The sequence below is a fragment of the Saccostrea cucullata genome, unplaced genomic scaffold (genome assembly GCF_032062105.1).
Source record: "Saccostrea cucullata isolate Sc308-1 unplaced genomic scaffold, CSIRO_AGI_Scuc_v1 ctg43, whole genome shotgun sequence".
Lineage (NCBI taxonomy): Eukaryota > Metazoa > Mollusca > Bivalvia > Ostreida > Ostreidae > Saccostrea > Saccostrea cuccullata.
The window spans coordinates 87,398-113,847 of NW_026934231.1; the positions used below are offsets into that span (position 1 = coordinate 87,398).

Genomic DNA, 26,450 nt, shown 5'->3' on the forward strand with positions numbered 1-26,450 from the left:
TTTTGTTTCACACAAAATTCGGCGTTCATATAGCGTATATGTCACTTTAAAAAAGAGTTAAAAAAACTTTTATGAATACATGTAGTAACTTATAATGACTGAGGATTTACAGTGAATTTACCAATATTCCATTATTATACCCCCTGCTTGAAAAGCAGGAATAGGATATTTAGTAATCGGGATGTCCATCCGTCTGTCTGTATGTCCATCTGTTACGCTTTGGGGTACCCATCTCTTATGGACAGCTCCTTTTATACCACTAATGAAATTTGATGAAACTTTCAGAGAATCTTCATTATATAATGCCATTGTGCACCTCCTATTTTACTTTTTGATCCGACACATATTTTGGGTTTCCCATATCAAAACATGGACACTGTCATTATATTCATATGGGAGGTGGGGGGTATCATTTAGTGAGCTTATTTCTCACAGTACCTCTTTAGACTAGTTTATTCACTCTTGGCTAAGAAAGATAACTCTAGCAGTAATGAACCACTATACATGTATGTCTCAATTTGCTTCCTTCATATGTTTATTTTGTTTTTATGCCAGTCTATGAAAGCTTCAGTTTGAATGGTGCATATATGAAGAGAAGGTGACCATAAAAACCTGAATGAAGTTTGTCAAGAGTCCCTCGGCAGATTAGAGACTGTGACATTATGAGAATGATAAGGAACTTCCTTCTTAGGTCAAAAAAATAAGTTTCTCAAGCACTGTGGCATCAGGTCAAAAACTGCCACATTAATAAAATTCTTTGACATATTGAAAAGGGAAATAACTCGATATTCTATTTTTCCAAGTTGAAAAGGAAAATTGAGTAATTTCCCTTTTTGTAAATGCCAAGATAGACATTTTCTTAAGTTAAACAATATAATATCTCTTGTTAATTTATGATATTATACTTTCATGTAAATTACTTGAATCTGATTCGTCGAGAAACATTTGATAAAAAACACTACTACCCGCTGAATAATGAAGCCACGCCCTCCTGGGTAGCAACAGTCAACATTGCTTGACGACGGGTGGTATTACAAAAAAATAGCGACTGCGCGGAATTAATGCGCGCACGGTTCACTGTAATATAGGTATTTGTATAAAACATTCAGTATAATATAATAAATATTGCATGTAGTTGAGTGTAACATTGAAAATTTTCACCCCTCGAAAACCATTGTCAACCTCGGCTGCGCCTCAGTTGACAATGGTTTTCTTGGGGTGAAAATTTTCAATGTTACACTCAACTACATGCAATATTTATATAATGTTTTATGCAATAACTTTCAAATAATTGTTTAAAATAACGTCAATTCAAAGTTGAATGCATATTATATTTCATGCGAGAGAACAAAATTAAGAATCATTTGGTTTCATCATCAACTCTCAATATACAAGCAGACCTCATGTAGTGCAGATGAATGTTGGTTAAATATGGTCTAAAGCAGAGGTGAAGCCCAAAAAATGACTCAAAGTATTAAAGTGGTATGTACAGGGAAAATACTTGAAAAAATTTTTAGGATCTAAATACTTATAAGCTACAAATTGTAAAATTTATATAGCATCCTCATAAAATCACTTGCTTCATCAGGTCAATTGTTTTAATATAACCCAAGACCTGTCAGTCATGAGTTTGAATTAAAAATTCATTTTCTGTGGCAAACATTTGCTGTAAACATCTTCATTATGAAAGGAAAAAAATTAAGTATTCTTAAGGAAAATCTGAATAAACTGTGTTTATTTGTACAATAAATGTATAATTATATCTTGTTTAAAGACGTATAGTTAAACAGCTAAAGGGATGTAACTCTTAGAAACTTAACACAAAATATGGATCTGCAAATATGTGTTAGCTATACCCAAGATCGCAGTGAACATTTAGTGAAATAGATAAAATGATGCTGTTTTTGACACTATCATGTAGTGATTTTTTACAGTCTTGTCAATAGTCGATGGGCTGGGTTGGCATTAAAGGCCAGATAAGCTAGAGTATAAAAAGGGGAAGAAGGATAATAGAACAGCAACCTTTACTTTATTTTGAAAATCAGTTACCAGTACGTGTATTTATGTAGTACAAACATTTTACAATATAATAATTCTAAATACATGTACATATATGTAGCCAAAAATTTCCTGTTTAAAAAAAAGCTGACCAGGCTTGTCCAATACAATAAATACAGATTCAAGTGATGCGTATATTATTGAATGACACATTTCTGAGTTCTTAATCTCCATTTTATTTCCTGTTTGACTTGATTAAACGGGAAGGAAAATTGTACATATAGATGTAATATCAAGACACACTTAGACTCTGGCCCTTCATACATATTTGTCATCGACCACAATAAATACATACACACACATGGAGGAGAGGAAATGTGTGCCCTGAAGTAAAAGATGCTGGAATGTTGGTGACCTTACTTTATTTTTGAGTGATACTCACTTTAAGTATTCAGAAATAGGTTCTGGGAATTTTCGTGTCATCCCTTCCTACAATTATCAGCCTGAGGTGTCATTAATATTTGTTTGTGATTAACCACCAGACACCTGCAGTGAACATCTATTGGGATATACATGTACTATATGCTGTATTAGTCTTGAGAGGATTATTATTTGACAGTCAGAAATGTTTTACCCTGTTTTTGCTGGAGCTGCTTCGAAGGGGAAGGCACGCTCTCCAAATCTCCAAGCTTCACGAAAGTAAGAGAATATTTTCTGAATCAGTACAAATTAAATTTATGTAGAATAAAATATATCAATTTCAAAGATTGAAAATGTAATTTTTCTTGTTTTATGCATAAAATTATGAAATAATAAGGTTATTACACCCTCTTGATATTATTCTCTGGTATGGTGGTAGATAGTAATCCATTCAGTGCCTTGATTGTGCAAGAAATTTCACTCTGACAAGAAGATATTATTAGATCTCCCAATATTACATTGTTTATTAATTACAGTGATCAAGACTCAGTACATATTATGACCTGAGTAGTCAATATATTAATAGGAGATTAAGTATCACATGAATTAGTGCAAACATAATAAACATCATAATGCAGCTGCACATTTGGTCTGCAGAATTCTTATATTGGAGGATGTGTGTGTTGTCTGTTGGGGGGGGGGGGGGTACTTTTAAGTAATTTCATGGGTACAAGGTCATGAACCCATAAGCTTGCTACCTAAAGGAACATTACAATACAGGTGAAATCTTTTGAAGTAAAAAATTCACTTTGAAAATTATAACTCCCTGAATGTATGAATTTTAAGTTATTCATACCCCCCCCCCCCCCCAAAAAAAAAAAAAAAAAAAAAAAAAAAAACAAAAAAACAAATTGTAATGATTCGATTGCAGTGGATGTAAATGTCGCATATTATACTCCTAATTAGTGCATGGAAGTCAAAATATTTTTCTCATTAAATAAAGAATACCAGTATAGATAAAATCATGTTTAATTATTTTTGATAACCTTGTACTATCAAGACCTATGATCTTGTCAGAGATTTTGTTTTTTTGGCTGACCATTGCCAGCCGGGCTTGATCAGGTTGTTCTTTGTATGAATTTGACAGACTCCCATGTGGTGCCTGTTTCTTTGGACATGTTTTCATGATGGTTGATATGTTTACTAGCTGAGGAAAATTAGGAAGGAGTTTGTATTGATGATTGACAAATGTTTTTCTGTAAATCTATCTAACATCTGTCTGGAAAACTTTAAGGAAGTTGTATGAAAAATAAAACCCCCAGTGTCACTGCCAGCTTCTGATTAATTTCATCTTCCCCAAAGTGTAAAGAGGAAGAGGCTTGATCTGAATTATTACACAGAATAATACCTTCCTATAGATATTTTAATATGACTTGTGAAAATGTGAAGTATACTTTTAAAAAAAATTGTTGCACTGAATCACAATATCACACACACAGTCAGATTCAAAATTACTGTAAGTATGTGTTTCATCAATTTCCTTCAGGAGATTAAAGTAAGGGTACTCTCCATTGATCACACTCAATGACTGAATTACAGTGACAATGAGGGGTGGGGGGTGGGGGGGGGGGGTAGCATTAATGGAAGGAATCTAAGGATGAGGGTGTTCCGACATCCCCAACCCCCACCCACATCCTCCAATCAATGAAAAATAATCATATGATCAGTGCAGTGTAACGTTTTACATGTAAATAAAGTATTACGTACATGTATTTTTGTAGAAGGAGAGCTTTCTCAACATCCTCATTCCAATTTTCTTCCCTTAGAGGTATTAGTTACTTCCCTTTTGATTTATAATGTTCTTTGATGACATACCGTATAAGCAGAAATTTTAGTTAGGATTTAATTTTGACATTATTAGCAAGAGTGCCGAGATAGCTAAAATTGAATATCACTAGAAATTGATTGCATTTTATTTGTTATAGCTTCATTCTTTAGTGTGCATTTTAAAAATCACTAAAATAACATCTCGCTAAAAATAAAGGACAAATCGCTAAATTTGTTTGTCGCTAAAATTACCACTTATTCGGTATGTCTGATTCACTATGATACTGAGTCTTTTATCAGCTAGCTGTCATCCAATTATTTCAGAAGACCTATTTATAGGCTCAGTTAAATGTGTTAAAACTTCTAAATGACCACTTAATATACTTTCTATAGATCCATAAAAATTAAGATCTAAAAATTTTATTCTTTGTTATATATTATTTTAACTGCATTAATATACTTGAATGATTTTCTTCAAAAGAATATAAGACATTTGGCTGGTGTTTATGTAAACATTCAAGTATAGCAGAAGAATTTACTGACTGTTTAGCCCATTACAACTGACCAAACAAAAAATATCCAGGTGATTTGTTTTAGATTATCAGACATCCCTGATCCTTGTCAGATGAACAAACATACTGTCGAAGCTACCAGAATACAAACGTTTACAGACATGTTATAATTAGCAATTCAAATTTTATAAACCCCTTTCTAATGTCAGTTAATTATGAGGGTAAGGAAAGGAAACTGAAATACCAAAAAATTATTTAAATTTACATAAACTTTTTTTTACAGATGAAATATACATCAAAAGATAGTAAACGGTGTCTGTTATCTTAATTGCTAATGATAAACCAGAGTTATTTTATTCTTCCCCTGCCAGTAAATCAGATTTTCTATGAAGGCTAAATTCTCTTAGCAGGTTTAGTCATGGTTTATTACAATAAACACAAGCTGAGAAATCATTTGGATTGATTTAATGCTTAGCAAACATTAATTCTAGCAAATCATTCTCAATTTCATCCTTGCCTTGCTGCGAGCTTCAAAGAATTCAGACTTGGAAACTGATTGCACGTACTGCATCCTGGGCATGGAGAATAATTTGTTACAATGACATGCCTTCCCGAAGCTATAGAATGATTTGTTTTTAAAAGAGGTTCACTTAGAAATTCGGAGTGGGCTGGACAATCCATGAAATTTCACACATCAATGGGGAAAAAGGCGATTAGCATTTTCTGTTTCTTAATTATTCTGTCTCCCAATTGCTTTCTTGGATCAGTGGCTTAAAGCTTTTAAGGCCATATTCTGTAAAATTTCAGTGTTAAATAAACAAGTATTTGTCATTAGACCAGAAGGATTATTAAATTGCTCTCTACACCTTGTTTTGGGGAGAGATAATACTCCAACCAATGTGTGCCATACTGATTCGAGGTTTTGACATTTTGATGCTAACGGAGTTGGAAGTTTATTGGCCTGGGTCCCTGGGCCCTGCAGTGAATTCTGGAACTAACTAGCAGCCCAGAATACGTGACACACACAAGAGTGCAAGTGTTAAAGTCTGGAAGTGTGTTTTATTGGATCTTTATCCTGGATGTCGACTCGGCTCCTGATTACTGGTGTAATATTCCTTTGGATACTTAATGTTTGTCTGTCTATCTCAGCTGATAACAAAGGTCACAGCATCAAGGAAAAAAGTGAAAATTGTTTTAGCACCATAGATTCATCACCATCGAGTGTCATGTTTTATTATGACTGATGTAGGAATGTCACAGAATTTGAGACAATGGGGAAGGAAGCTACTGAAAATCATGTAACTGTTTCAGTTTTTGTTTTAGCCTCTGAATTCTGAGATTTTAATTGCAATGTTTTTGTGTGGATTTACAGACAGTTTTTGGCCTTGGGAAAACAGGTATACGTGCATGCTTCAATATGTAGTTTTAAAAAGTTATATGGCCACAATTTTATTTAAAAATGTACTCATATTGAAAGAAGTAAGAGGTGAATTTTGAATGGTGAGTGTTGTTAATTAATTCCAAAGTGGTTTAAATTTTGGTCCATTCCCAATGCCAATGAAAAGCTAATTGAGAGGATATGGCAGTTGTACCAAAATGCATGACTTTATAAAAAGTAATTAAAACGAGGTGAAAAACACCATTTTTAGTGTGTAGAAATCAAGAACATTCTATGATACAGGCAATATAATAAGGTTTATCTTGTACAGGAATGCAATGAAAGCCTATAAATGTATTAAGTAATGAAAATTAGTTTCCTTTTCTTTTTTTTTAAAATTTTTTTTAAATTGTGTTTATTTATCGATCCTTTTTATTAGCACTAGTGGGAAAATTGCTATGGTAGGAAATCATAATTCACTTTAACTTCCAAGGCCATATATCAGAGGTCAAGATCACTATACAGCAAATGCTCTTTCTAAATAAAAATTTAAATGTAATGAAGTAGTCATGCAGTTAACGTATTTTTAGAGTTAAAAGAAAATACATGTATAACTATTTTATGAATTTCTGGATGGTATGATATTTAAAATCATTGGAGATGAAAGCCATGGTTTAAGTTTCTCTGGAAAAGTAAGGTTATTGAGTAGATGAAAATAATTTTAGAAAATGAAAATTTTTAATACTGTACATGCATGTACTTAACATTCATAGCATTAAGACAGTGTTTCAAATACCACTATCAAAACTTCTTGCAACATTCAGTGCCCGTTTTAGTGTCTTTTCATAGCTTTGAAAAATACAGGCACAAATGACATAAAGAAGTTCTCCAAGAGATTGCCACAAACCTGTATTTTATGACCATTTTCTTAATACTGTAGCAGTAAATTAAAACATCTTGAGGAGAAAGAAATCAATTAATTGTAAAAAAGATTTAATGTGAAGTTTAGTTTTTAGCTCTACTGGTCAGAGACCAGAAGAGCTTATGCAATAGTAATGCGTCCGGCGTCCGTCCATCTGTCTCTCCATCCAGCTGTCTGTCTGTCTGTCTGTAAACAATTTTTCAAAATGCTACTCCTCCTACAGATTTGCTTCGATTTCAATATAACTTGGCACACAAGTAGACTACACTAAGATACATAATTCTGTGCATCTGTTTTTGATTTCGATGAACGGTGTTGCCATGGTTACTAAAAATAGAAATTTCTTTGAAATTCTTTCAAAATGCTACTCCTCCTACAGTTTTGGTCCGATTTCAGTATAACTTGGCACACAAGTAGACTACACTAAGATACATAATTATGTGCATCGGTTTTTGATTTCGATGAACGATGATGCCATGGTTACTAAAAATAGAAATTTCTGTGAAATTCTTTCAAAATGCTACTCATCCTACAGTTTTGGTCTGATTTCAATATAACTTGGAACATAAGTAGACTACACTAAGATACATAATTCTGTGCATCGGTTTTTGATTTCGATGAATGGTCTTGCCATGGTTGCCAAAAATTAAAATTTCTTAAAAATTCTTTCAAAATGCTACTCCTCCTACAGTTTTGGTCTGATTTCAATATAACTTGGCACACAAGTAGGATACACTAAGATACATAAATCTCTGCATCAGTTTTTGCTTTGATGAGTGGCAAGGATCATTTTTCTATTTATTGCTGTTTTAAAGTTTCAAGTTGCAACTGCTACTTTTCTCTTCCTTTGGTTTAAGTATAAACCAGTAGAGCTACAGTCTCGACAGAGACTTCTGGTTGTATATCCGAGGAGAAACTTCAATCACAATCTGTTGTTCATCGTTTTCACCTCAGATATTTCCTATTGTATATTGTCAGTAAGGCTAACACATATTGAACCTGCTATAATCTTCATCTAATGTTACACTTATACAGTTTTGATTTTGTTTTTAAAGAGTGTACAAGTGTGTATTTGTTTATAATACTGAGTATCATATATATGTCATAATGTGCATCTTTTATAAATATAATATATGTATTTATATATGCACTTTGTATCAATTATGCATTATTCATTGATGGCACCTGTATAAAGTAGGGTATCTTGTCAGCTATCAGTGAATACTATTGTTTTGTATGGAGGTAAAGGAGGAAGTGAGATATTTTTTATCGATTAGGATCTCCAGTGTTAGGTATAAAGGGCTCCCTGCCCCCCTGATGGCAAACAGATGTAGATGTTCAGTATCTATATAAATCTGATAAATCCCCCATACTGACTACATCTATTTACCTTAAACAACAAATGTAATGTGGTTTTTCATCTTCTTGATTTCTTGTTTAAATCTGATGAGACTTTTAATTATGATACACCAGGTTCTATAAGTTATAATTGAAGGTGTCTATCTCATGGCTCAAGGCTCCAATAAAAAACAGGCTATCACACTGAGATTGGGATAGAGTTAAAAATTCATCAAGGCCTTAAGGCTTCAAGCTGTAAATTAAGCTCTAATCTATGGGGTTTTTGTCAAGGTTGTGTTTTATCTATGTTAACATGCACTTGTAAGATTCTGTTGTCAAAATTTTATATCTACATACTCATTCATTTTCAAATAAACATAATAGCTAGAAGACGTCTGAAACATTTGAATCCAAATATTTTTCACCAGAAAAAATAAATATTGAATATACATACGTAAAGCTTTCACAGTACTTGTACTACTTAAGTTCATGGTTTGTGACTTATGTTTCATACAGTACTGCATGTGTTCAGCATTGTCACTTATACACTTAGTGACTGCATTGCACACATAACTTCCTGTATGTTATTAGAAAAGTAAATTAATAAACATTTTTTTGTACGATTATCAAAAAAATGGTACCTTTATGAATTATCTTGTGACACAGGAATTTTGGGGGTATTCAACTGATAAACAGATAATATAGCAGTAAGTTATAACGGTTTTGTTTTGATTCTTTTGAAGGTGGTCTCGGGCCAGCAAACCAAGTGTACGACAGATTCATACCAAAATGTCGGGTAACTACTTTCACCGTGGAATTTCTCGACTTCGGGCAGAAGAACTGCTCCTATCTGCCGGGGAGGATGGGAGTTTTCTCGTCCGGGACAGTGAAACCCTGCAGGGGGCATATGTCTTATGTCTACTGTGAGTAGTACATATAGTATAACAAAAGAATAATTGTTTGAATTTCATAATTTTACATTTGATACATTTAGCATCTCGATAAATCAGCCATTCTGAATACTCATCTGATGCCAGACTTGGATCGGTTCAGTTTTTATTTTACCTAAGCTGTAAGTTCAAGCACAGGCCTTTGGATCGCTTAAAAAAAATTGTGTGTGTAAAAAAAAATAAAGGTACTGAACTCTTACACTGGGTACCTAATTTCGTTAATAAAATATTTTTTATTCGTATGCTCTAAAATTCTACTTTTTATTCAAATCTATTCATAGTTAAACATTCTTCAATTCTACCAAAGCTCATTCCGAAATTCCGTATATTTCTTGAGATATTCTGAAATCAATTTCAAAAATGACCTACTTTCTTTTACTCGACATTAGCTTGGGCCCCTGGCCTTTCACATGTAAACAGATGGTGTTTGAAGTGCGGCGAAGAGTTGCATAGTATTCGCAATATCTTTCAACAATTTAAAGTTGATTTCTTACTCCAGATTGTAATGTTAAATCCGTAATAATATTCCTTTCGCGAAAAATTAATTTGAAAACGTCTACATCAACAACTACCGCCATGTTGATTATAAATGTGAATGAAGCCATGGTAGAACGAATTTTTCCCGGAATGCATTATATACCTTCCGATTTTCAAAACAATTAGACCGCTAAAATGTTGTTTATGACTTACTTACGCCATATGATCAAATTAAAGAAAAACCTTGTAAAGCTTGAATGCAAATGAGCAAATATTCATTGAGTTTAGAATAAATTCCGGGGAAAATTTGTCCCATCGTTCCCGCTTTACAATTAGTGAAGGCCCAAGCTGACGTCAAGTAAAAAAATTATTGTCAATTTGGGAATTGATTTCAGAATATCTCGAGAAGTATAAGGAATTACGGAATGAACTTTGGTAGTAATGAAGATTGTTTATATTTGAATAGATATGGATAGAAAGTAAAATTGTAAAGCATTTGATTTAAAAGAATTTTATTGGTGAAAGTAGGTACCCCATGAAAAGAGTTCCATACCTTTATTTTTTTTTTCAACAACTCAATTTTTTTTTCTAAGCGATCTAAAGGCCTGTGGTTCAAGTAAGCTGCATTTCTGATCACTTGTTGTCCCATGTCTGTCCATCTGTCTGTCTACCTGTAAATTTTTCTTATTTTTGACTTCATCTTGAGAACTGGGCCATTGTTAACAAAATTGTTCAAATCATGGTCCCTAAGGGTATAGAATGGACCACAGTAGGGAATCAAAGATTTTTTGGGGGATTATGTTAGAAAAAAAATCTTTTTCTCAACCACTGTGCAAGAAAAGATGAAATGATCATATGTAAGCTTTCTGATGTATGGTAGATTCTAAATTGTTCAAGTCTAGGCTCCAGTGGGTTGGGTAATAGGACCATAATAGGGGGTTAAAAATTTTACTAAATGGAACATGCATGTGTAAGGAAAATTTGTTTAAAAATATTCTCAAGGACCACTGGGCAATGAAAGATGAAACTGATGTGTATGATTAGCAAGGCAGTAGTCATCTTAGCATGTGCTGTGCAATGAAAAAGTAAGGTTAAATTCTATATAAAGTCCCTTGGGCTAGGATTGGCACACGTAAATAGTCAAAGATTACAACAAAGAGCTTTTTGGAAAGGCTCTCATAAAAATGTGTTTGGATACATAGTGATACTTAGAGCTATTCAACTGCATCAGCATTATTTTACCTTGACCTTTCCTTTTTTTGTGTTTAGCTCAGTTTTAAAGAAACCATTCAGGATAGTGTTATCAAACTGTTGATACATACTAAATAAATGAGAGTTTTTCAACTTCAACAACATTTTTATGCCCTGCCATGAAAATGGTCGCGGCATATAGAATTTGTCATGTCTGTCTCTGTCCTTCCTTCTCATTTTCATTTACGTCAAGCTCAGTTTCAAAGAAACTATTCAAGATATTTCTATAAAACTTTCTAATGTATGCTGATAGATATTGATGAGATCAACAGACATCATTAAAGACTTCATATGCTGATACATACTGATGAGAGCTATTCAAGTGCATCAACATTTTTTGACCTTGACTTTTCCTTTCACCTTGACCTCAGTTTTCTTACATTAGTGTTTAGCTCAGTTTTAAAGAAACCATACAAGATATTTTATCAAACTTAATATGCTGATACATATATTAGCGAGAGCTATTCAACTGCATCAAAAACTTTTGACCTTGCATTTACCTGTGACATTGACTTCACTTGTCTTTAATTAGCATCTTGCTTAGTTTAAAAAAAAAAAACCATTCAAGATATTTTTTGTAAGCTTTTGCACCTTATAATACATAATTTTGTGAGAATTTATCATCTATATCCATTGGTTTATATTTCTATTTCAATTTTAAAGAAACTATTCAAGATATTCTCATCATACACTAATACAAATTTTCATGTTGCATTACACTCGGTGGGGCATTCATATGCTATGGACATATTTCTAGGTTTTATGTAAGATTTTGGTCGACTTTGATAGTACATGGCAGTTTAAGTGTTTGCATGCCTTCGTTACTCACCTCGGTATCAGATACTTGTACTCAGTGACTGCTAATTTACCATAGTAATCAACACACACTTCTCTGACTGTGTGGTAAAGGGGAATTTATACTACTTGACATTTTTATTTAATTATGGTCTAAAGCTTTAAATTACAATTAATTTGTTTCCCTGAATACAGCCTACTCAAGTAATTTTTCTATACATAGATTACATATTCCAGAAATTTATATATTTGTTCCTTTAGCTTAATTACATGTAATAAATAAATATTTAATATTATATTAAGTCAGCATCATTTATGATTTATTGATAAGCAATAATTTCAAGATGTAGTTCTTTTTGGAGGGCTGGAGAGGGGGGGGGGGGGGGTGGCAAATGTGTATCCCATCAACCTTGAAACATGGCACCTTCCAAATAGTATAGTAAATATAAACATGCCAGACATAATGAACAGTGGGTTTCCCTAGCAAATATAGTAAATATAGACTTGGAAATAATTTGTAAAATTAAAACAGTGGGATTTACATAACTTCTTAATTTTTTAATTCACCAGTTGCAACTGTGAAGAAAAGTGTAGAAAAAGAATAAGCTTTATGAAGAACGATAGTTTTCAGCTTCTGGTGTATTGGCTTGGAATAGTTTTTGTAAGGATTAACTTTCTGTGATCAAAGTCAGAAGCCTGGAACCTGATAGGAGTGGCTTCCCCAAGTCAAAAAATATCCCATCTGTCACCTGGAGATCAGTGTTAGGTTCTTTGAGGTGGTTTTACTGAGGAACTGTTGAAATGTATCATATACACTTGTCTTGGAAAGTCTAGAATTAAAGATAAGTCAGTTTGGAGATCATTATGGTGTATCTATGATTAATTATTTTGTAATGAACTTAAAAAAAAAACTAAACCAGGGAACTTGAAAGTTGACTTTAAAAGTCTGGCCTCCAAACTTTTTGTTGATTGAGAGAACCATTCAGTTGGTATCTATCATAAAAATCTGTAAAGAAAATTTAAAAAAATATCTGAAGTAAAGTTTTTTTCAAAGTTCAGATGTAGATTTCCTTATAATCCACTGTCTGTATCATTGATGAAATCGTGTAATTTTTAATGTTTTAGAATTAAATCATTTGTTGTTTAAATGAAATAGAGGCAGCCAGGTGTTGTTTTGAGGTGGTTTAAAGCTTTTTCCCTCTGTCTGTTTTGATAGATGTTATTAAGATCTGCCTATGTGGTTATCACTTATTAACTCTGATATTTTCACAAATTTTCATATCAAAATCGGCTATCTCTGACTCTACCATCCTCTTTGTCAGACAAAACAGTTTTTGGATCAATAAATGTCTGTGATTTCATGGGAGAAATGGAAAGTACAAGGGAGATAATCGCAGATTGTGTTCATCTTTGTGTGAAGTTGTCTCCCTTGGAGCTTTTAGTCAGATAAATATCTCTAGGGGCAGATGTAGAATGGGAGATAAGTAAGCGAGTATGTTTGAGCATTGCTGTATCAAGATCTGCTGATGTAGAAACAGCTGTTTTACATGTTGTGGCCTGATAAGAGGGTAAATAACCCATAATATTTAGCTTGGTTCTTTTTTTTTTTGAAGAAAAAAACCCAAATATCTGGTCAGCTGATGACTTTATGAAGTTGTATTGACATTGTAACCTTCACTTTTGATGCCCTGTTCACACGGAGAGTTTATTCACAGTAAATTAATGCAAAGTTAAATAAAAAATTAAAATAATGTGAATTAAAGTGCTTTCACATGACAGGTAAAGCAAAGTAAACTAATGCAAATTAAACAATTTATTACTGCAATAATGCTATTATGACGTCTTTTGTAAATCATGTCATGTAAATGCAGAGTAGATCCATTCGACATTACAATCATATTGACTGTGTACATTTTAGTGATTAACATAATTTTCCTTTATTTTTCAACCAGAAATAGTACAGATACCTAAATCAAACCACCGACATGTGGCTGTGACTTAATTCTGACCTTATGCATGCATCAAAATTTACTTCAAATATTAGCTTAGCTTAATGTTTCCACCAAGCTAATGTGAAGTAATTTGATGTGCTGTAAATTAATAATTTGAATTAAACTAATTCACATTAAATGCTCCATGTTAACATGGTTCAAATTTAATTCACAGTAACTTAAGTTTAATTTAAAATATTTACATTTGCAAATGTTTTCCTCTATATAACACTACTGGAAGCAATGCGTATCTATAACTGCATAAATACCGGTACGGGGTCAAGAGGTCATAGATGTTCGTATGGATAGGTGTCAGTGACGTCACGCGCGTTCAGTGGATTACATACATCCCGTTGGGTTTGAAAAATAATGCATTTCAAACGTTAAAAGTCACAATCAGGCAAATTTAAAGTGTAAGTAAGTCACAAATGTAAATATAAGTAATAAGGTATCATTTTAAAACATCTATCGGGCTATAAATACGGGTTAATTGGTACAAGATTGAATTCATCTTAAAGCCCTTCGGGGATTTATGGAATTTAATCTCGTGACCAACCCGTATTTATAGCCCGATAGATGTTTTAAAATGATACCTTAAATATTTCTTAATTAAACTCTCTTTGTGAACAGGGCATGAGTTTGTAATGAATGGTTCTCTTATTTATAAATTTTAGTGCTATAATTATATTTAAAACAATACTCCTCATATATCCATAGAAACCAAAAGTTGACAAAAAATCATTGATTCCACAGAACTAAAATTTTTAGATATAGAAACTAATTTTTTTTTAAATATAAAAACCATATCTTAATTTTGATAATCATTTCAATTCATTTGCTATAAAACATACTTAATTGTAAGGTTGTAAAATAGGTTACAGGAAAATACATATTTACTAAATTGTATATAGGATATATGATTTATAGCTTTTTTTTACTTATATGTACTAGTCATATTTGTTTTACATCGAAATGTCAAGTTTTGAAGTGTGCAAAAGTGCACTATAAAAAATAGATCATAATTAACATTTGAACTAGAAACAAACAAAAGTGCACAGTGTGTTTATACGTGTTATAATAAGTAATTTGTTCTATAATAGCTTAACTCTGACAAGATCAGTAATTTTATAATTCTATCATATCTACGTAGTTTACAGTGTTAATGTATTGAGTGGGTTCATTGAATAGACAAATACTGTTGTCTACTGCTAATCAACTGTCTTCATCAATATAACTCTCAATTTACCAGTGATAGATCAGTGAAGGCATTCCTTGTTTTATAGACTGGTTTATGCCATAGTATAATTGAGGAATAAAAGTTGGGAGGGGAAGGGGGTGTAGTGTTAATTAAGGTATAATTAAGTAATGGCTTAAGGATAATTTGTTAACTGAACCATTTCACAAAATTTCAAGGTGAAATATTATTACTTATTTGTAAAAAATAAAGCATGTGCACTGTATGTTTCCAAAACTTAAGACAACAAGTGTGCTAATGACATTTTCAATTTACTATTGAACTTTAGTACATCAGACACATCAGTCAGTATGACTGTGCCACCATGTTCTAGACTTCTAGGTTTGACTGTCATTGTCATCAGAACAAGTACAGTGAAACCTGTCTAATCCAACATATAATGGGAGACAGATTTTGTGTCGGAAAAGACAGGGTTTCAGATCACACAGTGTAAAGAAACATGGAAAATAGTAAAATATGCACAATTCAGTGTGATGGATTGCACAGGTGTCGGATTAGACAGTTTTCACTATATTTTACTTGCAAATTAAAAAAAAAAGCTCATCTCTCAGCAACTATTTTAGAATATGAATAAAATACAAATGTTTGCCTCAGATTTCTACAATTCAACGTGTTCATGCAGTTCTTGAGAAAATTCCTTCTAACATTATTGATTTCTCTTGAGATAGGTACCAGTCAAGGGTGCACCAGTACAGAGTTCTCCCGGGACATGACAACAAGCTGTCCATCCAGGTAAATGATGGGGGAAATTCATCTCATGTAATATCCAGTAGAGGTTTATCTAAATTTCATTCTAAAGGAATGATTTCAATTACAATTATCATTAAAATGCTAAAATCAAAAATTTAAAGGAACAAAAATTTCCTGTTTACAGCATACAATACAATGTCCTCTACTTTGTTTCAATGTTTGAGTAGGTAAACAGTGGCGATTTTTATGTACAAACGTATATTAATAGTTTAAGAACTGTCAGCACATGACTTGTGTCAATTAATTTCTAATTCCACTACCCACAAAAAAGGTGTTCCTAAAGATACAGAAAGGATTTTATTTGGTGCAATAAAAATTGAACATAGGCTTCCTGTTTTCACAAGATATAGGTTTGGTTTGTTTGAGGGGGAAGTCAGGCCTAGCAAATATCATTTAAGCATGCTTGACTTTGCTGAGAATTAATTTGCTGAGTATTTTGAACAAAATTATTTAGAAGGAATTGGGAAAAAAAATTAAATAAAAAACCTTTAAAGAAATTCATTTGAATTTGTAGCTTATATTTGCACAATTTAGGTAATCTGATGATTAGAAAAAAATATATATAGTGGTATGCAACCTGCTTGTGTAAGTAAATAAATGTAATTTGGAGTAATTTCCTTTTATCCTTCAGGCAGAAGGTGGCGCTCCTGAACCCAAGTACCCTGATCTTAACTCCCTGGTGGCAGACTACATAAAAAGGGGAGATAAGAATGGATTAGCATTTGGTCTGAAATTCCCTGTCCCTCCCGACAAAGGAGAAGAGGTAGACTCAGGTAGGTCCTAACCCCCTCCCCCCCCCCCAACTCCCCAACCCCCAATTTAACAATTTAAAACTCTTGTGCAATGTTAGAATTCATTGATATGCCCCCCTTCAAAGAAGGGAGGGCATGTTGCTTTGCTGCTCTCTGTCGGTCAGTCTGTCTGTTGGTCCACCAAGTTTCCTTTCATTTTCTCTACAGCAGTTGCACATACTTAAATAAAATTTAGTATACAGCTTTATCATAAGAATAACTAGGTCAAATTTTGCTTTGGATACGATGGAGTTATGCCCCTTGGACTTAGAAAAATTCCATTTGTTTGCAGTTTCCATTCATTTTCTTTGCATGTATTTCCACAGTGAGGGAGGCATAAGTGTTTCACAAACATCTCTTGTTAATATATTGTTGTGAATATAGGACAGTATTTGAAGTATGCATATTGTAACAGTGTGGTTGGACCAGTCTAGTCATTTTTTCAACATAAAATGCCATACAAATTTATAATAACATAAACATGATAAATAAGTACTAGCTTTTCCAGATTGATATTATTAATTTGTACTAGCTATACTCTCATGAATGTTAAGTATTTCAAAGTTCCAAGACTGTATGCAGATTAACAAAACTTATATTTTTTTTCTTTACTCTTTATTAACTAATCCATATAGATCCAGAAAGCTCTACTGTATGGAATTATTCGGATGAAGAATCTCCACTATTGTCTAACGAATTTACCGGGTTTTCATTACTGCGAGGTGACACAGCACTTCCTAATATCAGCTGTTCACACACTCTCTATATACTCTCTAACTCATTTCTTTGTTTTTGTTGCATCTGAATCAATGTAAGACCTTTTTCTCTCTGTTTCCTTCACTGATCACTTTGGTTTGTTGTGCTGCCAGAGACTTTGGACAGTTTGGGGTTGCTTGCATATAATGTTTTTTTTTTGTAAAGATATGAAGTAATGGAAACCTAGGGGATGAAAGGTCTGAAACAAAACTGAAGGGGGAGCAAATCTATTTGCAAAAGTTGCAATGTCATATTTGTAAATGAAAAATATGCTGTCAGATTAAAGCATCCCAAGGGGATGGGGAGATTGCTAGAAGTTCAATGATTTTGAGGGATGTTAAAATTTGGGTAGATTGTTATGGGAAACTGCACTAGCTTATATTCATTATGATATGCAGAATCTTCTACACTCTTTACTATAAATTAGCTTTCATTTATTTTGGGGAGGGACATTTAATTCTACATACAGTGATACTAATCATCTTTTCTGAAATTCATGATCTATTTTGGAATGGTGATCTTTGAATGTTGAACTTGAATCTTTCAAAATACATGTACACTTATAATTGACATTTATCCATCATTTCTAATTAGTTTTTATTAAAAGATTGAAATGTTTATATTTCAGTGTAACTGTAAAATTTTTAATTGACCTTTTTGATATACCGGTACTTACATTTTTTCTATATTTATTTAACATTTGATCTCAGATTCTCTTTCTTTTTGAGTGACTAAATTTCAGACAACTAGTTCCCTATTAATTGTCCACTACAATATGATTTTATAAATGATATTAATTAGGTCGTTATTTATGTAGATGATGACGATTACCAGGATAATCCCCCTGTGGTCCCCCCACCTCCCATGGTCCGGGAGAATGTAAACATCAATGGCCTTGATGCAAATCCAGAAGAACAAAAAATCAAGACCACCCTCTTGAATAATTTCTCCAGACTTGATAAAACAAGGTAAATATTCATACTATTTTATTGTGTAAGTGCATTTGAACTTTGGTATCTCAAACACTGATACAGTGTATTTCGAATACCATGGATATGTCGAAGTGATTTGGAAGTCCCTACCTCTAATTCTTTAAGTATTTTACCCTCAATATCTTGAATCCTCAGATATCTCGAAGTTCTTCCTCAGTCCCATCAAGTTCAGGATAACGAGTTTTGACTGTCTGTATGCTTGTCGACTGAGGTGTGCATTGATAATTATATGTTCTGATATTTTTTTCCTGTTTCCTGTTTTTCTTTGGAATTTATGATAGAGTCAATCACATGATTTGACTCTTTTATCAAATTATGTATTAATATAATGACAAATTGTTGCCAATTAATTAATAAATACTTATAGACAGTGGATTGGAAATGCAGTTAATGAGATAATTCAAATGTTAAACTATACAAGGAAAATTCAAGAAGTATGTTGGGCATGACTTTATAACCTTTTATTTCAGTGTAGAGCCAGAGTTTTTGGAGGTTTTGAGAGATTACTTTGAGAGGGGGATAGAAACTGACGTAACAGCTGTAAAGGCAGGGGACACAAATCTTCCAGAGTTTCAAAAACTTTTGGAATTCTCAGCAAAAAACTTACAGAGGTGGGTCAATATTACTGCAGTAACTCTTTTACTATAACTTACCATTAAAAGTCACAGTATAACATAAGGACTTTGACTGGTGGTCACCAGTGAGATATTTTTTGTGGTGACATTGTTGAAATAATGGAGACATTTTTTTTCAAAGAGAACTAGACAAGTTTCTGAGAAAGGTTCGGACAATAAATGACCTGTTGACGGTTCCTGAGACCTCGCCATTGACCCGCTCACCGTCTATGATGGACAAGGTGAGTTTGTATTTTTTTTTTATAAAAGTCCATTTGAGTTTAACTTTATATGTGTATGTACAGCAAGAAAAATAAAATCAAAATCTGGCAATCAATTAATTTTAATTTCTTTTAGTAAAACCATTATAAGATTTCATAAAATTTGATAGGAATATATAAATATGAAAGTTTATCATTAACTGACAACAATTTTTGAGGAGATGTCAACTGTAATGCATGCGCAGATATCATTTATCTCCCCTTACACCCCACTTTCACCAGCTCTGTTGGATAATACAGTGTATTACAATTTTCAACAAACTTGGCAATTAGCTTTAGTCATACAATGGGGATTGCCCAGTATTATCTATTTACTGTTTTAATAAATATATTTCAAAACAAAAAATTAAAATAAAATTATTTTTTTAGGGTGGATCAACCATTCCAGGCATGTTAGAAAAAATGAACAAATGTAGAAGCAGTCTGATGGCTTTAGACAATAAAGTAAGTGTACTGTATAGTTATATTCATAAGAATATAAAATGTGTTATATTTCATGTAAGATTTGAAGGGAGTTTACTCTGAAATACTTCATATTACAGCATTTTATTGATTTGTTTTATATTGTATTTATTAAATAATTGTTGAAGATAACTTTTTTTTTCAATTATTAGCAGGATTCATGATGTTGATTTCTATGGTTAAGCATATAAATGTATAAATACCTGAATTGTTTTTGTAGGTCCAGGAAACTCTGCGTTATTTTTCTGTCTCTCTCTATGATTCTCTCCCCTTTGAGTCGATGGATTCGGATCCACTACCGGAGTCTTTCACACCCTTGTTGTCGTCCCTCGGTAAACCACACATTCCTAGAAGTGATTTTGAGGTATAAATCATTATGCTAATCCATGTGCAACTTTTCTCCAGCGAAAGCACAGCCTATTTTAGACATTTGGTTTAATTCATTCAGTATACTTAATCATCATGGAATGCAAGCAAAAATAATACCAGGAAACAATAAAATATTCAGATTGAAGAAATATGGTATTTCTATGTGAACTTCTTTAATATCAGGACAAAGAAGCAAATACAGATTTTATATTTTGATTTTCAGGTGAAGCTGATACGAACGGGAAAACAGTCCAAAATGACTCTGTCTGTTGATATACCTCATGGAAAACTGTACGCTGTCAAGCCCTCAAAGGATTCATTTGACCCAAACAATGTGTTCACCCATGAGAGAAGTAAGGAAAATTAAACAGAATGAAAGTTTTTTCTAAGCATCAAAGCAAAGGACATTAATTGGTTTTCCTGACAATTCCTCTTTTAACATCTTTGTATACAAGTATTTCAGGGTATCAAGCCATATGAGCCAAATGTAGCTTTATTTGAATGATAGAGTTTTAGCTTTAATGCTGATTAAAAAAGGAAGTTTTTAAATATAGACAGAACTTAGTATCCTCTTTGTCATCTCATTATCTGATTTGGTGAATTTCCTGTCAACAACTGTCTCATTAACTGAGCTTAGCAATTACTTCCATGTTAATTTCCTGCTTTCAGTGTAAATTCCTGGATGAAGAGAGTGCAAAATCAAAACAGTAAATTGAAAAAAGAGAAATGCAACTTTTATATTGACCATTTAAGAATGTGCTTCCCAGGAGTTTGAAAAAAAAACCCAACTTCCACCCCACCATTTTTGCACTGAATGTATGAGTAAATATACTACCCACAAATGTATCTTAAGAGAAATGTGAATTATTGGATCATAATCTGTCATTTTAACCTTGTATTGTGTATAACTTGAATGGGTGGAATAAGAAATGAAAATTCTTGTCTGGACATATAACTTTGACGCTGATAAACTTAAGAAACTACCGGTACATGATACTTGAAAGTTAGCTTGTGACAAGAGGTGCATGTTGAAATTCAAGACCACCAAGTGCTCTAAGCCTCTTTGAAAATATTATATGAAGGTTTTCTTTGCCCATGATTTGTGGCAGTTAAAAGTTATACACAGAGGTCTGAAACCAGAACTGAGTTTTTTTTCTGCTTCAGTAACACAGCTGGTTAAGAGCACCAAAGACAACACAAAGCTGGACATGCTGATACTGGATGAAGAGAAGAAGAAAAAACAGACCAAGTTCTCCGTCGTCTTCTCGTCTGTCCACGTACGCGAGAACTTCTGTCAGCAGATCATGCAGATGAAGAACATGCATTCCTCCATTGTAGACGTTGACCAGATTTCAGTGTTTGTGGGGACATGGAATATGGGTAACTCATCTAAAATAAAAACTGCTCAAAGATACGTTCATTTTTAGTACACATGTATTTGAAATAGATAATGAAAGATTTCTGTGTTTACTTGTAAAAAGATGATCTCAAAGGTGTACTTTGATTTCAGAAAAATCAGAAGTATTGGATCTACATGCATGTAACAAAGCATAAATTTTATAAATGTCCTATGTGTATGCAAACTGATAGGAAATACATAGAACTTGTTTGGTATTCTACAAACATTGACAAAAAATTGTATTATGTAATTTATCAGGTGACAGTCAACCCACGGCGTCCATCAACAGCTGGTTAAGGTGTAACGGTACAGGTAAACCTCGTGACCCACAGGTCCTGGGGGTCATTCCACATGACATGTATGTCATTGGAACACAAGAGAGCGCCATGACAGAAAAAGACTGGGTTAACTTCGTGAAAAACCACATTAAGTCCTGTCTCATGGCTGACGTAGAACTGGTAAGGGGAGATTATAGAAGATAACTGAAAAGCAGACTTTCAAAATGCTAGGCGACCATCATTGTTATGTTCCCCAAACGAAGTTGGGGAACATATTGTTTTTACTCTGTTTCTTATTATTATTATTATTAAGGTCTTCCGTTTCAGACGGAAGACCTTATAGTGATTCTACTGTTTTTTCTTTTTATTATTATTTTTTTTTCCCTTTTCTTGTAAATCGGATTTCTCAGAGATGGCTGGACGGATTTTCTTGAAATTTTCAGGGATGATAGAGAATGAAAATACGCCCAGGCGTTTTTTTCATTTTTTCAAAATTCACTTCCGGTCGTCAGTTATGTCCGATTTCCGCTTTTTTCAAAATAATTTTGTCTGAGTCATATCTCAGAAACGGTAAAAGATTAAGACACCAAACTTATAGAAGTAATAGATCTTGATTAGTAGGCAAGCCCATTTGGGTTAACATCGTCCGCCGTCACTTCCGGTCGTCACAGGAAGTGATCAAAGAAATCGAAAATTTCAACTTTTCTTTATTGAAACTTTTTTTGCATAAGATAACAACATCTTATTTGTAGTTTCGAAATATATCAGTCTCATCGGAAGCAAAAACGACAACTTCCGGTTATGATAGAAAAACTGCATATTTTCAGTATTTTTTCTTTCCCATAAATATTGTTTAAAGATAAAGTATTTGTAATGATTTTTGGATATGTTATTAAGACTGCAAATGTCTACAGTAACGTCAAATATCTTTGTAAAATTCACTTCCGGTTGCGTTATTTCCTGTCCTAAAAATGAGAAGTTATCATAGCTAGATCTCGTAAACGGTAAGAGTTTAAGACACCAAACTTAATCAAGTGGTAAATCGTGATGAGAAAGATAAATCATTTAGGAAAAGATTGTCTTCCGTCACTTCCGGTCGTCACTGGAAGTGATTAAATAAATCGAAAATTTCGACTTTTCTTTTTTGAAACTGTTTTTATATCACATTATAGCATCTTATTTGTAGTTTCAAAATATATCAGTCCCATCGGAAACAAACTCGACAACTTCCGGTTATAAGAGAAAAATTACATAATTTGAGTATTTTTCTTTCCCATGAATATGATTTTATGTATAAAGTATTTGTAATGATTTTTGGATATGTTAATCAGACTGCAACTGTCTACAGTAACGTCAAATATCTTTGTAAAATTCACTTCCGGTTGCGTGATTTCCTGTTCTCAAAATGAGAAGTTATCATGGCTAGATCTCATAAATGGTAAAAGATTAAGACACCAAACTTAGAGGAGTGATAGATCTTGATGAGTAGTCAAATTTATTTGAGTTAACATTGTCCACCGTCACTTCCGGTCGTCACAGGAAGTGAACAAATAAATCAAAAATTTCAAATTTTTATGGAATCTTTCTTAGTAATACATTATAGCATCTTATTTGTAGTTTTGAAATATGTCAGTACCACTGGAAACAAAAACGACTACTTACGGTTATGAGAGAAAAACTGCATATATTGAGTATCATACTAAACCATAAATATTTTTTGTAAGAAGAGCATTTGAAATGATTTTAGGGCATGTTATTCGGAATGAAATGTCTAGAGTAACCTCAAATATCTTTTCAAAAATGTACTTCCGGTCACATGTTTTCTTCTCCTCAAAATGAGAAGATAAGATTACGAGATCTCCTAAACTGTAACAGATCAAAACTCTAAACTTATATGAATAAATAAAATAAATCATGAAGATTGGGCAACAGATATAGGGTAATATGCGTTCGCCGTCACTACCGGTCATCACAGAAAATGATAAAAAGAAAATGAAAATGATTTTTGTAAATGTTATTCAGACTATAATTGTTTAAAGTAACGTCAAGAATCGAACCTTGGTAAGTTACACCAGAGGCCGTTTGTTTTCCTGAAATCATTTAAAATATTATATGCCTTTTTAACATTGATAAAAGCTCATTCATGCAGATAAATAGAGGAAGAACGGAAGACCTTCTTTGTTGCTGTAGCAACAAGAGTTTCTAGTTATTATTATTATTATTCCTGGGAAAATTTTGTCTTTGAGTGATCTTGTAAAGTACACATCCGACTTAGGTAAAACCTTTTTAGGGTCACTAGGGATGTTATGTAGATTTGCCGAACGAAGGTCATTTTGCGCGCACGTGCTTGCAAGAGCGAGCACGTGCAACACGTTAAATGGCCAATATAAGGTATATTGACTTAACTTTTCTATTTTTTGATGAAATGCTTTGAAACTCATAATGTAAGGATATATTAGTAGTATAGACAAGATGACATGGTCAAAATAGCAAGATCTCACGCGCATGCACGTGCGCTTTGCTCTGATTGGCTGAAACTAAAGTCTCAATATCTTTCTTGTTTTTTGACGAAATCCTTTGAAATTTTCAACATAGCCATGCATTACAATATCCTACAACATGATATATAGCAATTATCATGAAAACACGTGTATGCACGTGCGCTGCAATCTGATTGGCTGAAACTTCAAATAGCTATATCTCTCTTGGTTTTCAACCAAACAGGATGGGTTTTGGAACATAGATACATAAAATGGACTTCTACAAGAGGGTATGGTCACCATGCACATGCATACACGTGCGTGTACTTGCGCTGCAATCTGATTGGCTGAAACTTAAAACAGCTATAACTCCCTTGATTTTCAACCAAACAAGATGGGATTTGGAGCATAGATATGTATAATGGACTTCTACAAGAAGGTATGGCTACCATGCACATGCATACATGCATACATGAAACTTTAAATAGCTATAACTCCCTTGGTTTTCAACCAAATGGGGTGAGATTTAGAACATAGATAGATGTAATGGACTTCTACAAGAAGGTATGGTCACCATACTCATGTATGCACGTGCGTGCACGTGGAATGGGTAAAATAAAAAAACACTTGAATGAGCGTTTTTTTTTTTTATACTTTTGGATTAAATACTTTGATATTTAGCATATTAAAATATATAGATCGTGTAGACAATATGATATGGTCATTACGCACATGCATTAACATGTGTAAGTGTGCAATGATAAAATTTGAATGAACATAGTACACTTTTGGGTAAACGTTGTTAAAGTCTCAAATGCATAGACTTTGTCTTATTTAATTACGCTTACAGGGAATATGACTATAAAAGGGAGTTGGGGAGCGTTTGGGGAACATCTGTAACGGTCCCCGTTACAATTAGCACTAGTTTAAATTGAATTGTTTTAACACTCACTGTTTATTTACAGATCAAAGGTGTATGGTTTTCTTGTTATGCATGTTTCTTGCTTATTTTTAGAATGTATTTATGATTTTAGTCTTTATTCTACAAGATTATTTATTTAGAAATGCATATTTAAAGCAATATGAGAGATATAATTGGCTATAATAATTGGCCTGGTAATGTTAGGTGGAGGTTTGCACGTTGTGGGGGATTCGGTTAGTGGTGCTAGTGAAGAAACAACTGCGTCAATATATCAACAGAATTCAACATTCCACGGTTAGGACAGGCATAGCCAATACATTAGGTAATAAATTCTTAATGTGCAAGTAAAACACAAAGCATGTTAAAGAAATGCTTAATAACATTTTCTCCCTGTTTATACAATATAAAGTAAAAGCTTGAGTGTTATAGAGAGCACTCTCTTGCTTTTGAGATCTTTATCTTTATAAGAATGGTATTCAGAATATATGATATCTGCTGGTCTGAAAACTAAGTTTTATACAGGTAATATGTTTCTTACAGGTAACAAGGGAGCTGTGGCAATCTCATTTTATTTCAAGGGAACCTCATTTTGTTTTGTCAATTGTCACCTGACATCAGGGGATGAGAGAAATGAGAGGTATTGTTTTTTAGCTCACCTGAGCCGAAGGCTCAAGTGAGCTTTTCTGATCACATTTTGTCCGTCGTCCGTCCGTCTGTCCAGCTGTCCGTCTGTCTGTCCGTCTGTAAACTTTTCACATTTTCGACTTCTTCTCAAGAACCACTGGGCCAATTTTAATCAAACTTGGTACAAAGCATCCTTGGATGAAGGGGAATTTAAATTGTTAAAATGAAGGGACATATTCCCTCGCAAGGGGAGATAATCAAGAAAAGACAAAAATAGGGTTGGGTCATTAAAAAATCTTCTTCTCAAGAACCACTGGGCCAGTAAAGCTGAAACTTATGTGGAAGCATCCTGGGGTAGTGTAGATTCTAAATTGTACAAATCATGACCCCCGGGGGTAGGGCGGGGCCACAATGGGGAATCAAAGTTTTACATAGAAATATAAAGGAAAAATCTTTGAAAATCTTCTTCTCAAGAACCACTGGGCCAGTGAAGCTGAAACTTATGTGGAAGCATCCTGGGGTAGTGTAGATTCTAAATTGTTCAAATTATGACCCCCGGGGGTAGGGCGGGGCCACAATGGGGAATCAAAGTTTTACATAGAAATATAAAGGAAAAAT

At 33.2% G+C, this 26,450-nt stretch overlaps 1 protein-coding gene across 8 annotated transcripts in view; it reads left to right on the plus strand.

Moving 5' to 3' along the window:
* LOC134240257 (phosphatidylinositol 3,4,5-trisphosphate 5-phosphatase 2A-like) overlaps positions 1 to 26,450 on the plus strand; it is a 63,485-nt gene that overhangs the window by 21,495 nt on the left and 15,540 nt on the right. For 2 of the 8 annotated variants that reach the window (XM_062722353.1, XM_062722354.1), the window contains exons 3-16: positions 9,139 to 9,318; positions 15,783 to 15,846; positions 16,496 to 16,637; positions 17,291 to 17,377; positions 18,229 to 18,379; positions 18,874 to 19,014; positions 19,160 to 19,259; positions 19,668 to 19,742; positions 19,981 to 20,124; positions 20,353 to 20,482; positions 21,294 to 21,509; positions 21,787 to 21,986; positions 25,413 to 25,530; positions 25,749 to 25,845. In XM_062722353.1, coding sequence (XP_062578337.1) covers positions 9,185 to 9,318; positions 15,783 to 15,846; positions 16,496 to 16,637; positions 17,291 to 17,377; positions 18,229 to 18,379; positions 18,874 to 19,014; positions 19,160 to 19,259; positions 19,668 to 19,742; positions 19,981 to 20,124; positions 20,353 to 20,482; positions 21,294 to 21,509; positions 21,787 to 21,986; positions 25,413 to 25,530; positions 25,749 to 25,845 — 1,799 coding nt within the window. In that variant the 5' untranslated portion in view covers positions 9,139 to 9,184. Of the gene's footprint in view, positions 1 to 2,314; positions 2,698 to 5,845; positions 6,155 to 9,138; positions 9,319 to 15,782; positions 15,847 to 16,495; positions 16,638 to 17,290; positions 17,378 to 18,228; positions 18,380 to 18,873; positions 19,015 to 19,159; positions 19,260 to 19,667; positions 19,743 to 19,980; positions 20,125 to 20,352; positions 20,483 to 21,293; positions 21,510 to 21,786; positions 21,987 to 25,412; positions 25,531 to 25,748; positions 25,846 to 26,450 lie in introns of those variants that run through there. The other 6 variants (XM_062722347.1, XM_062722348.1, XM_062722350.1 and 3 more) reach the window with 6 other exon arrangements.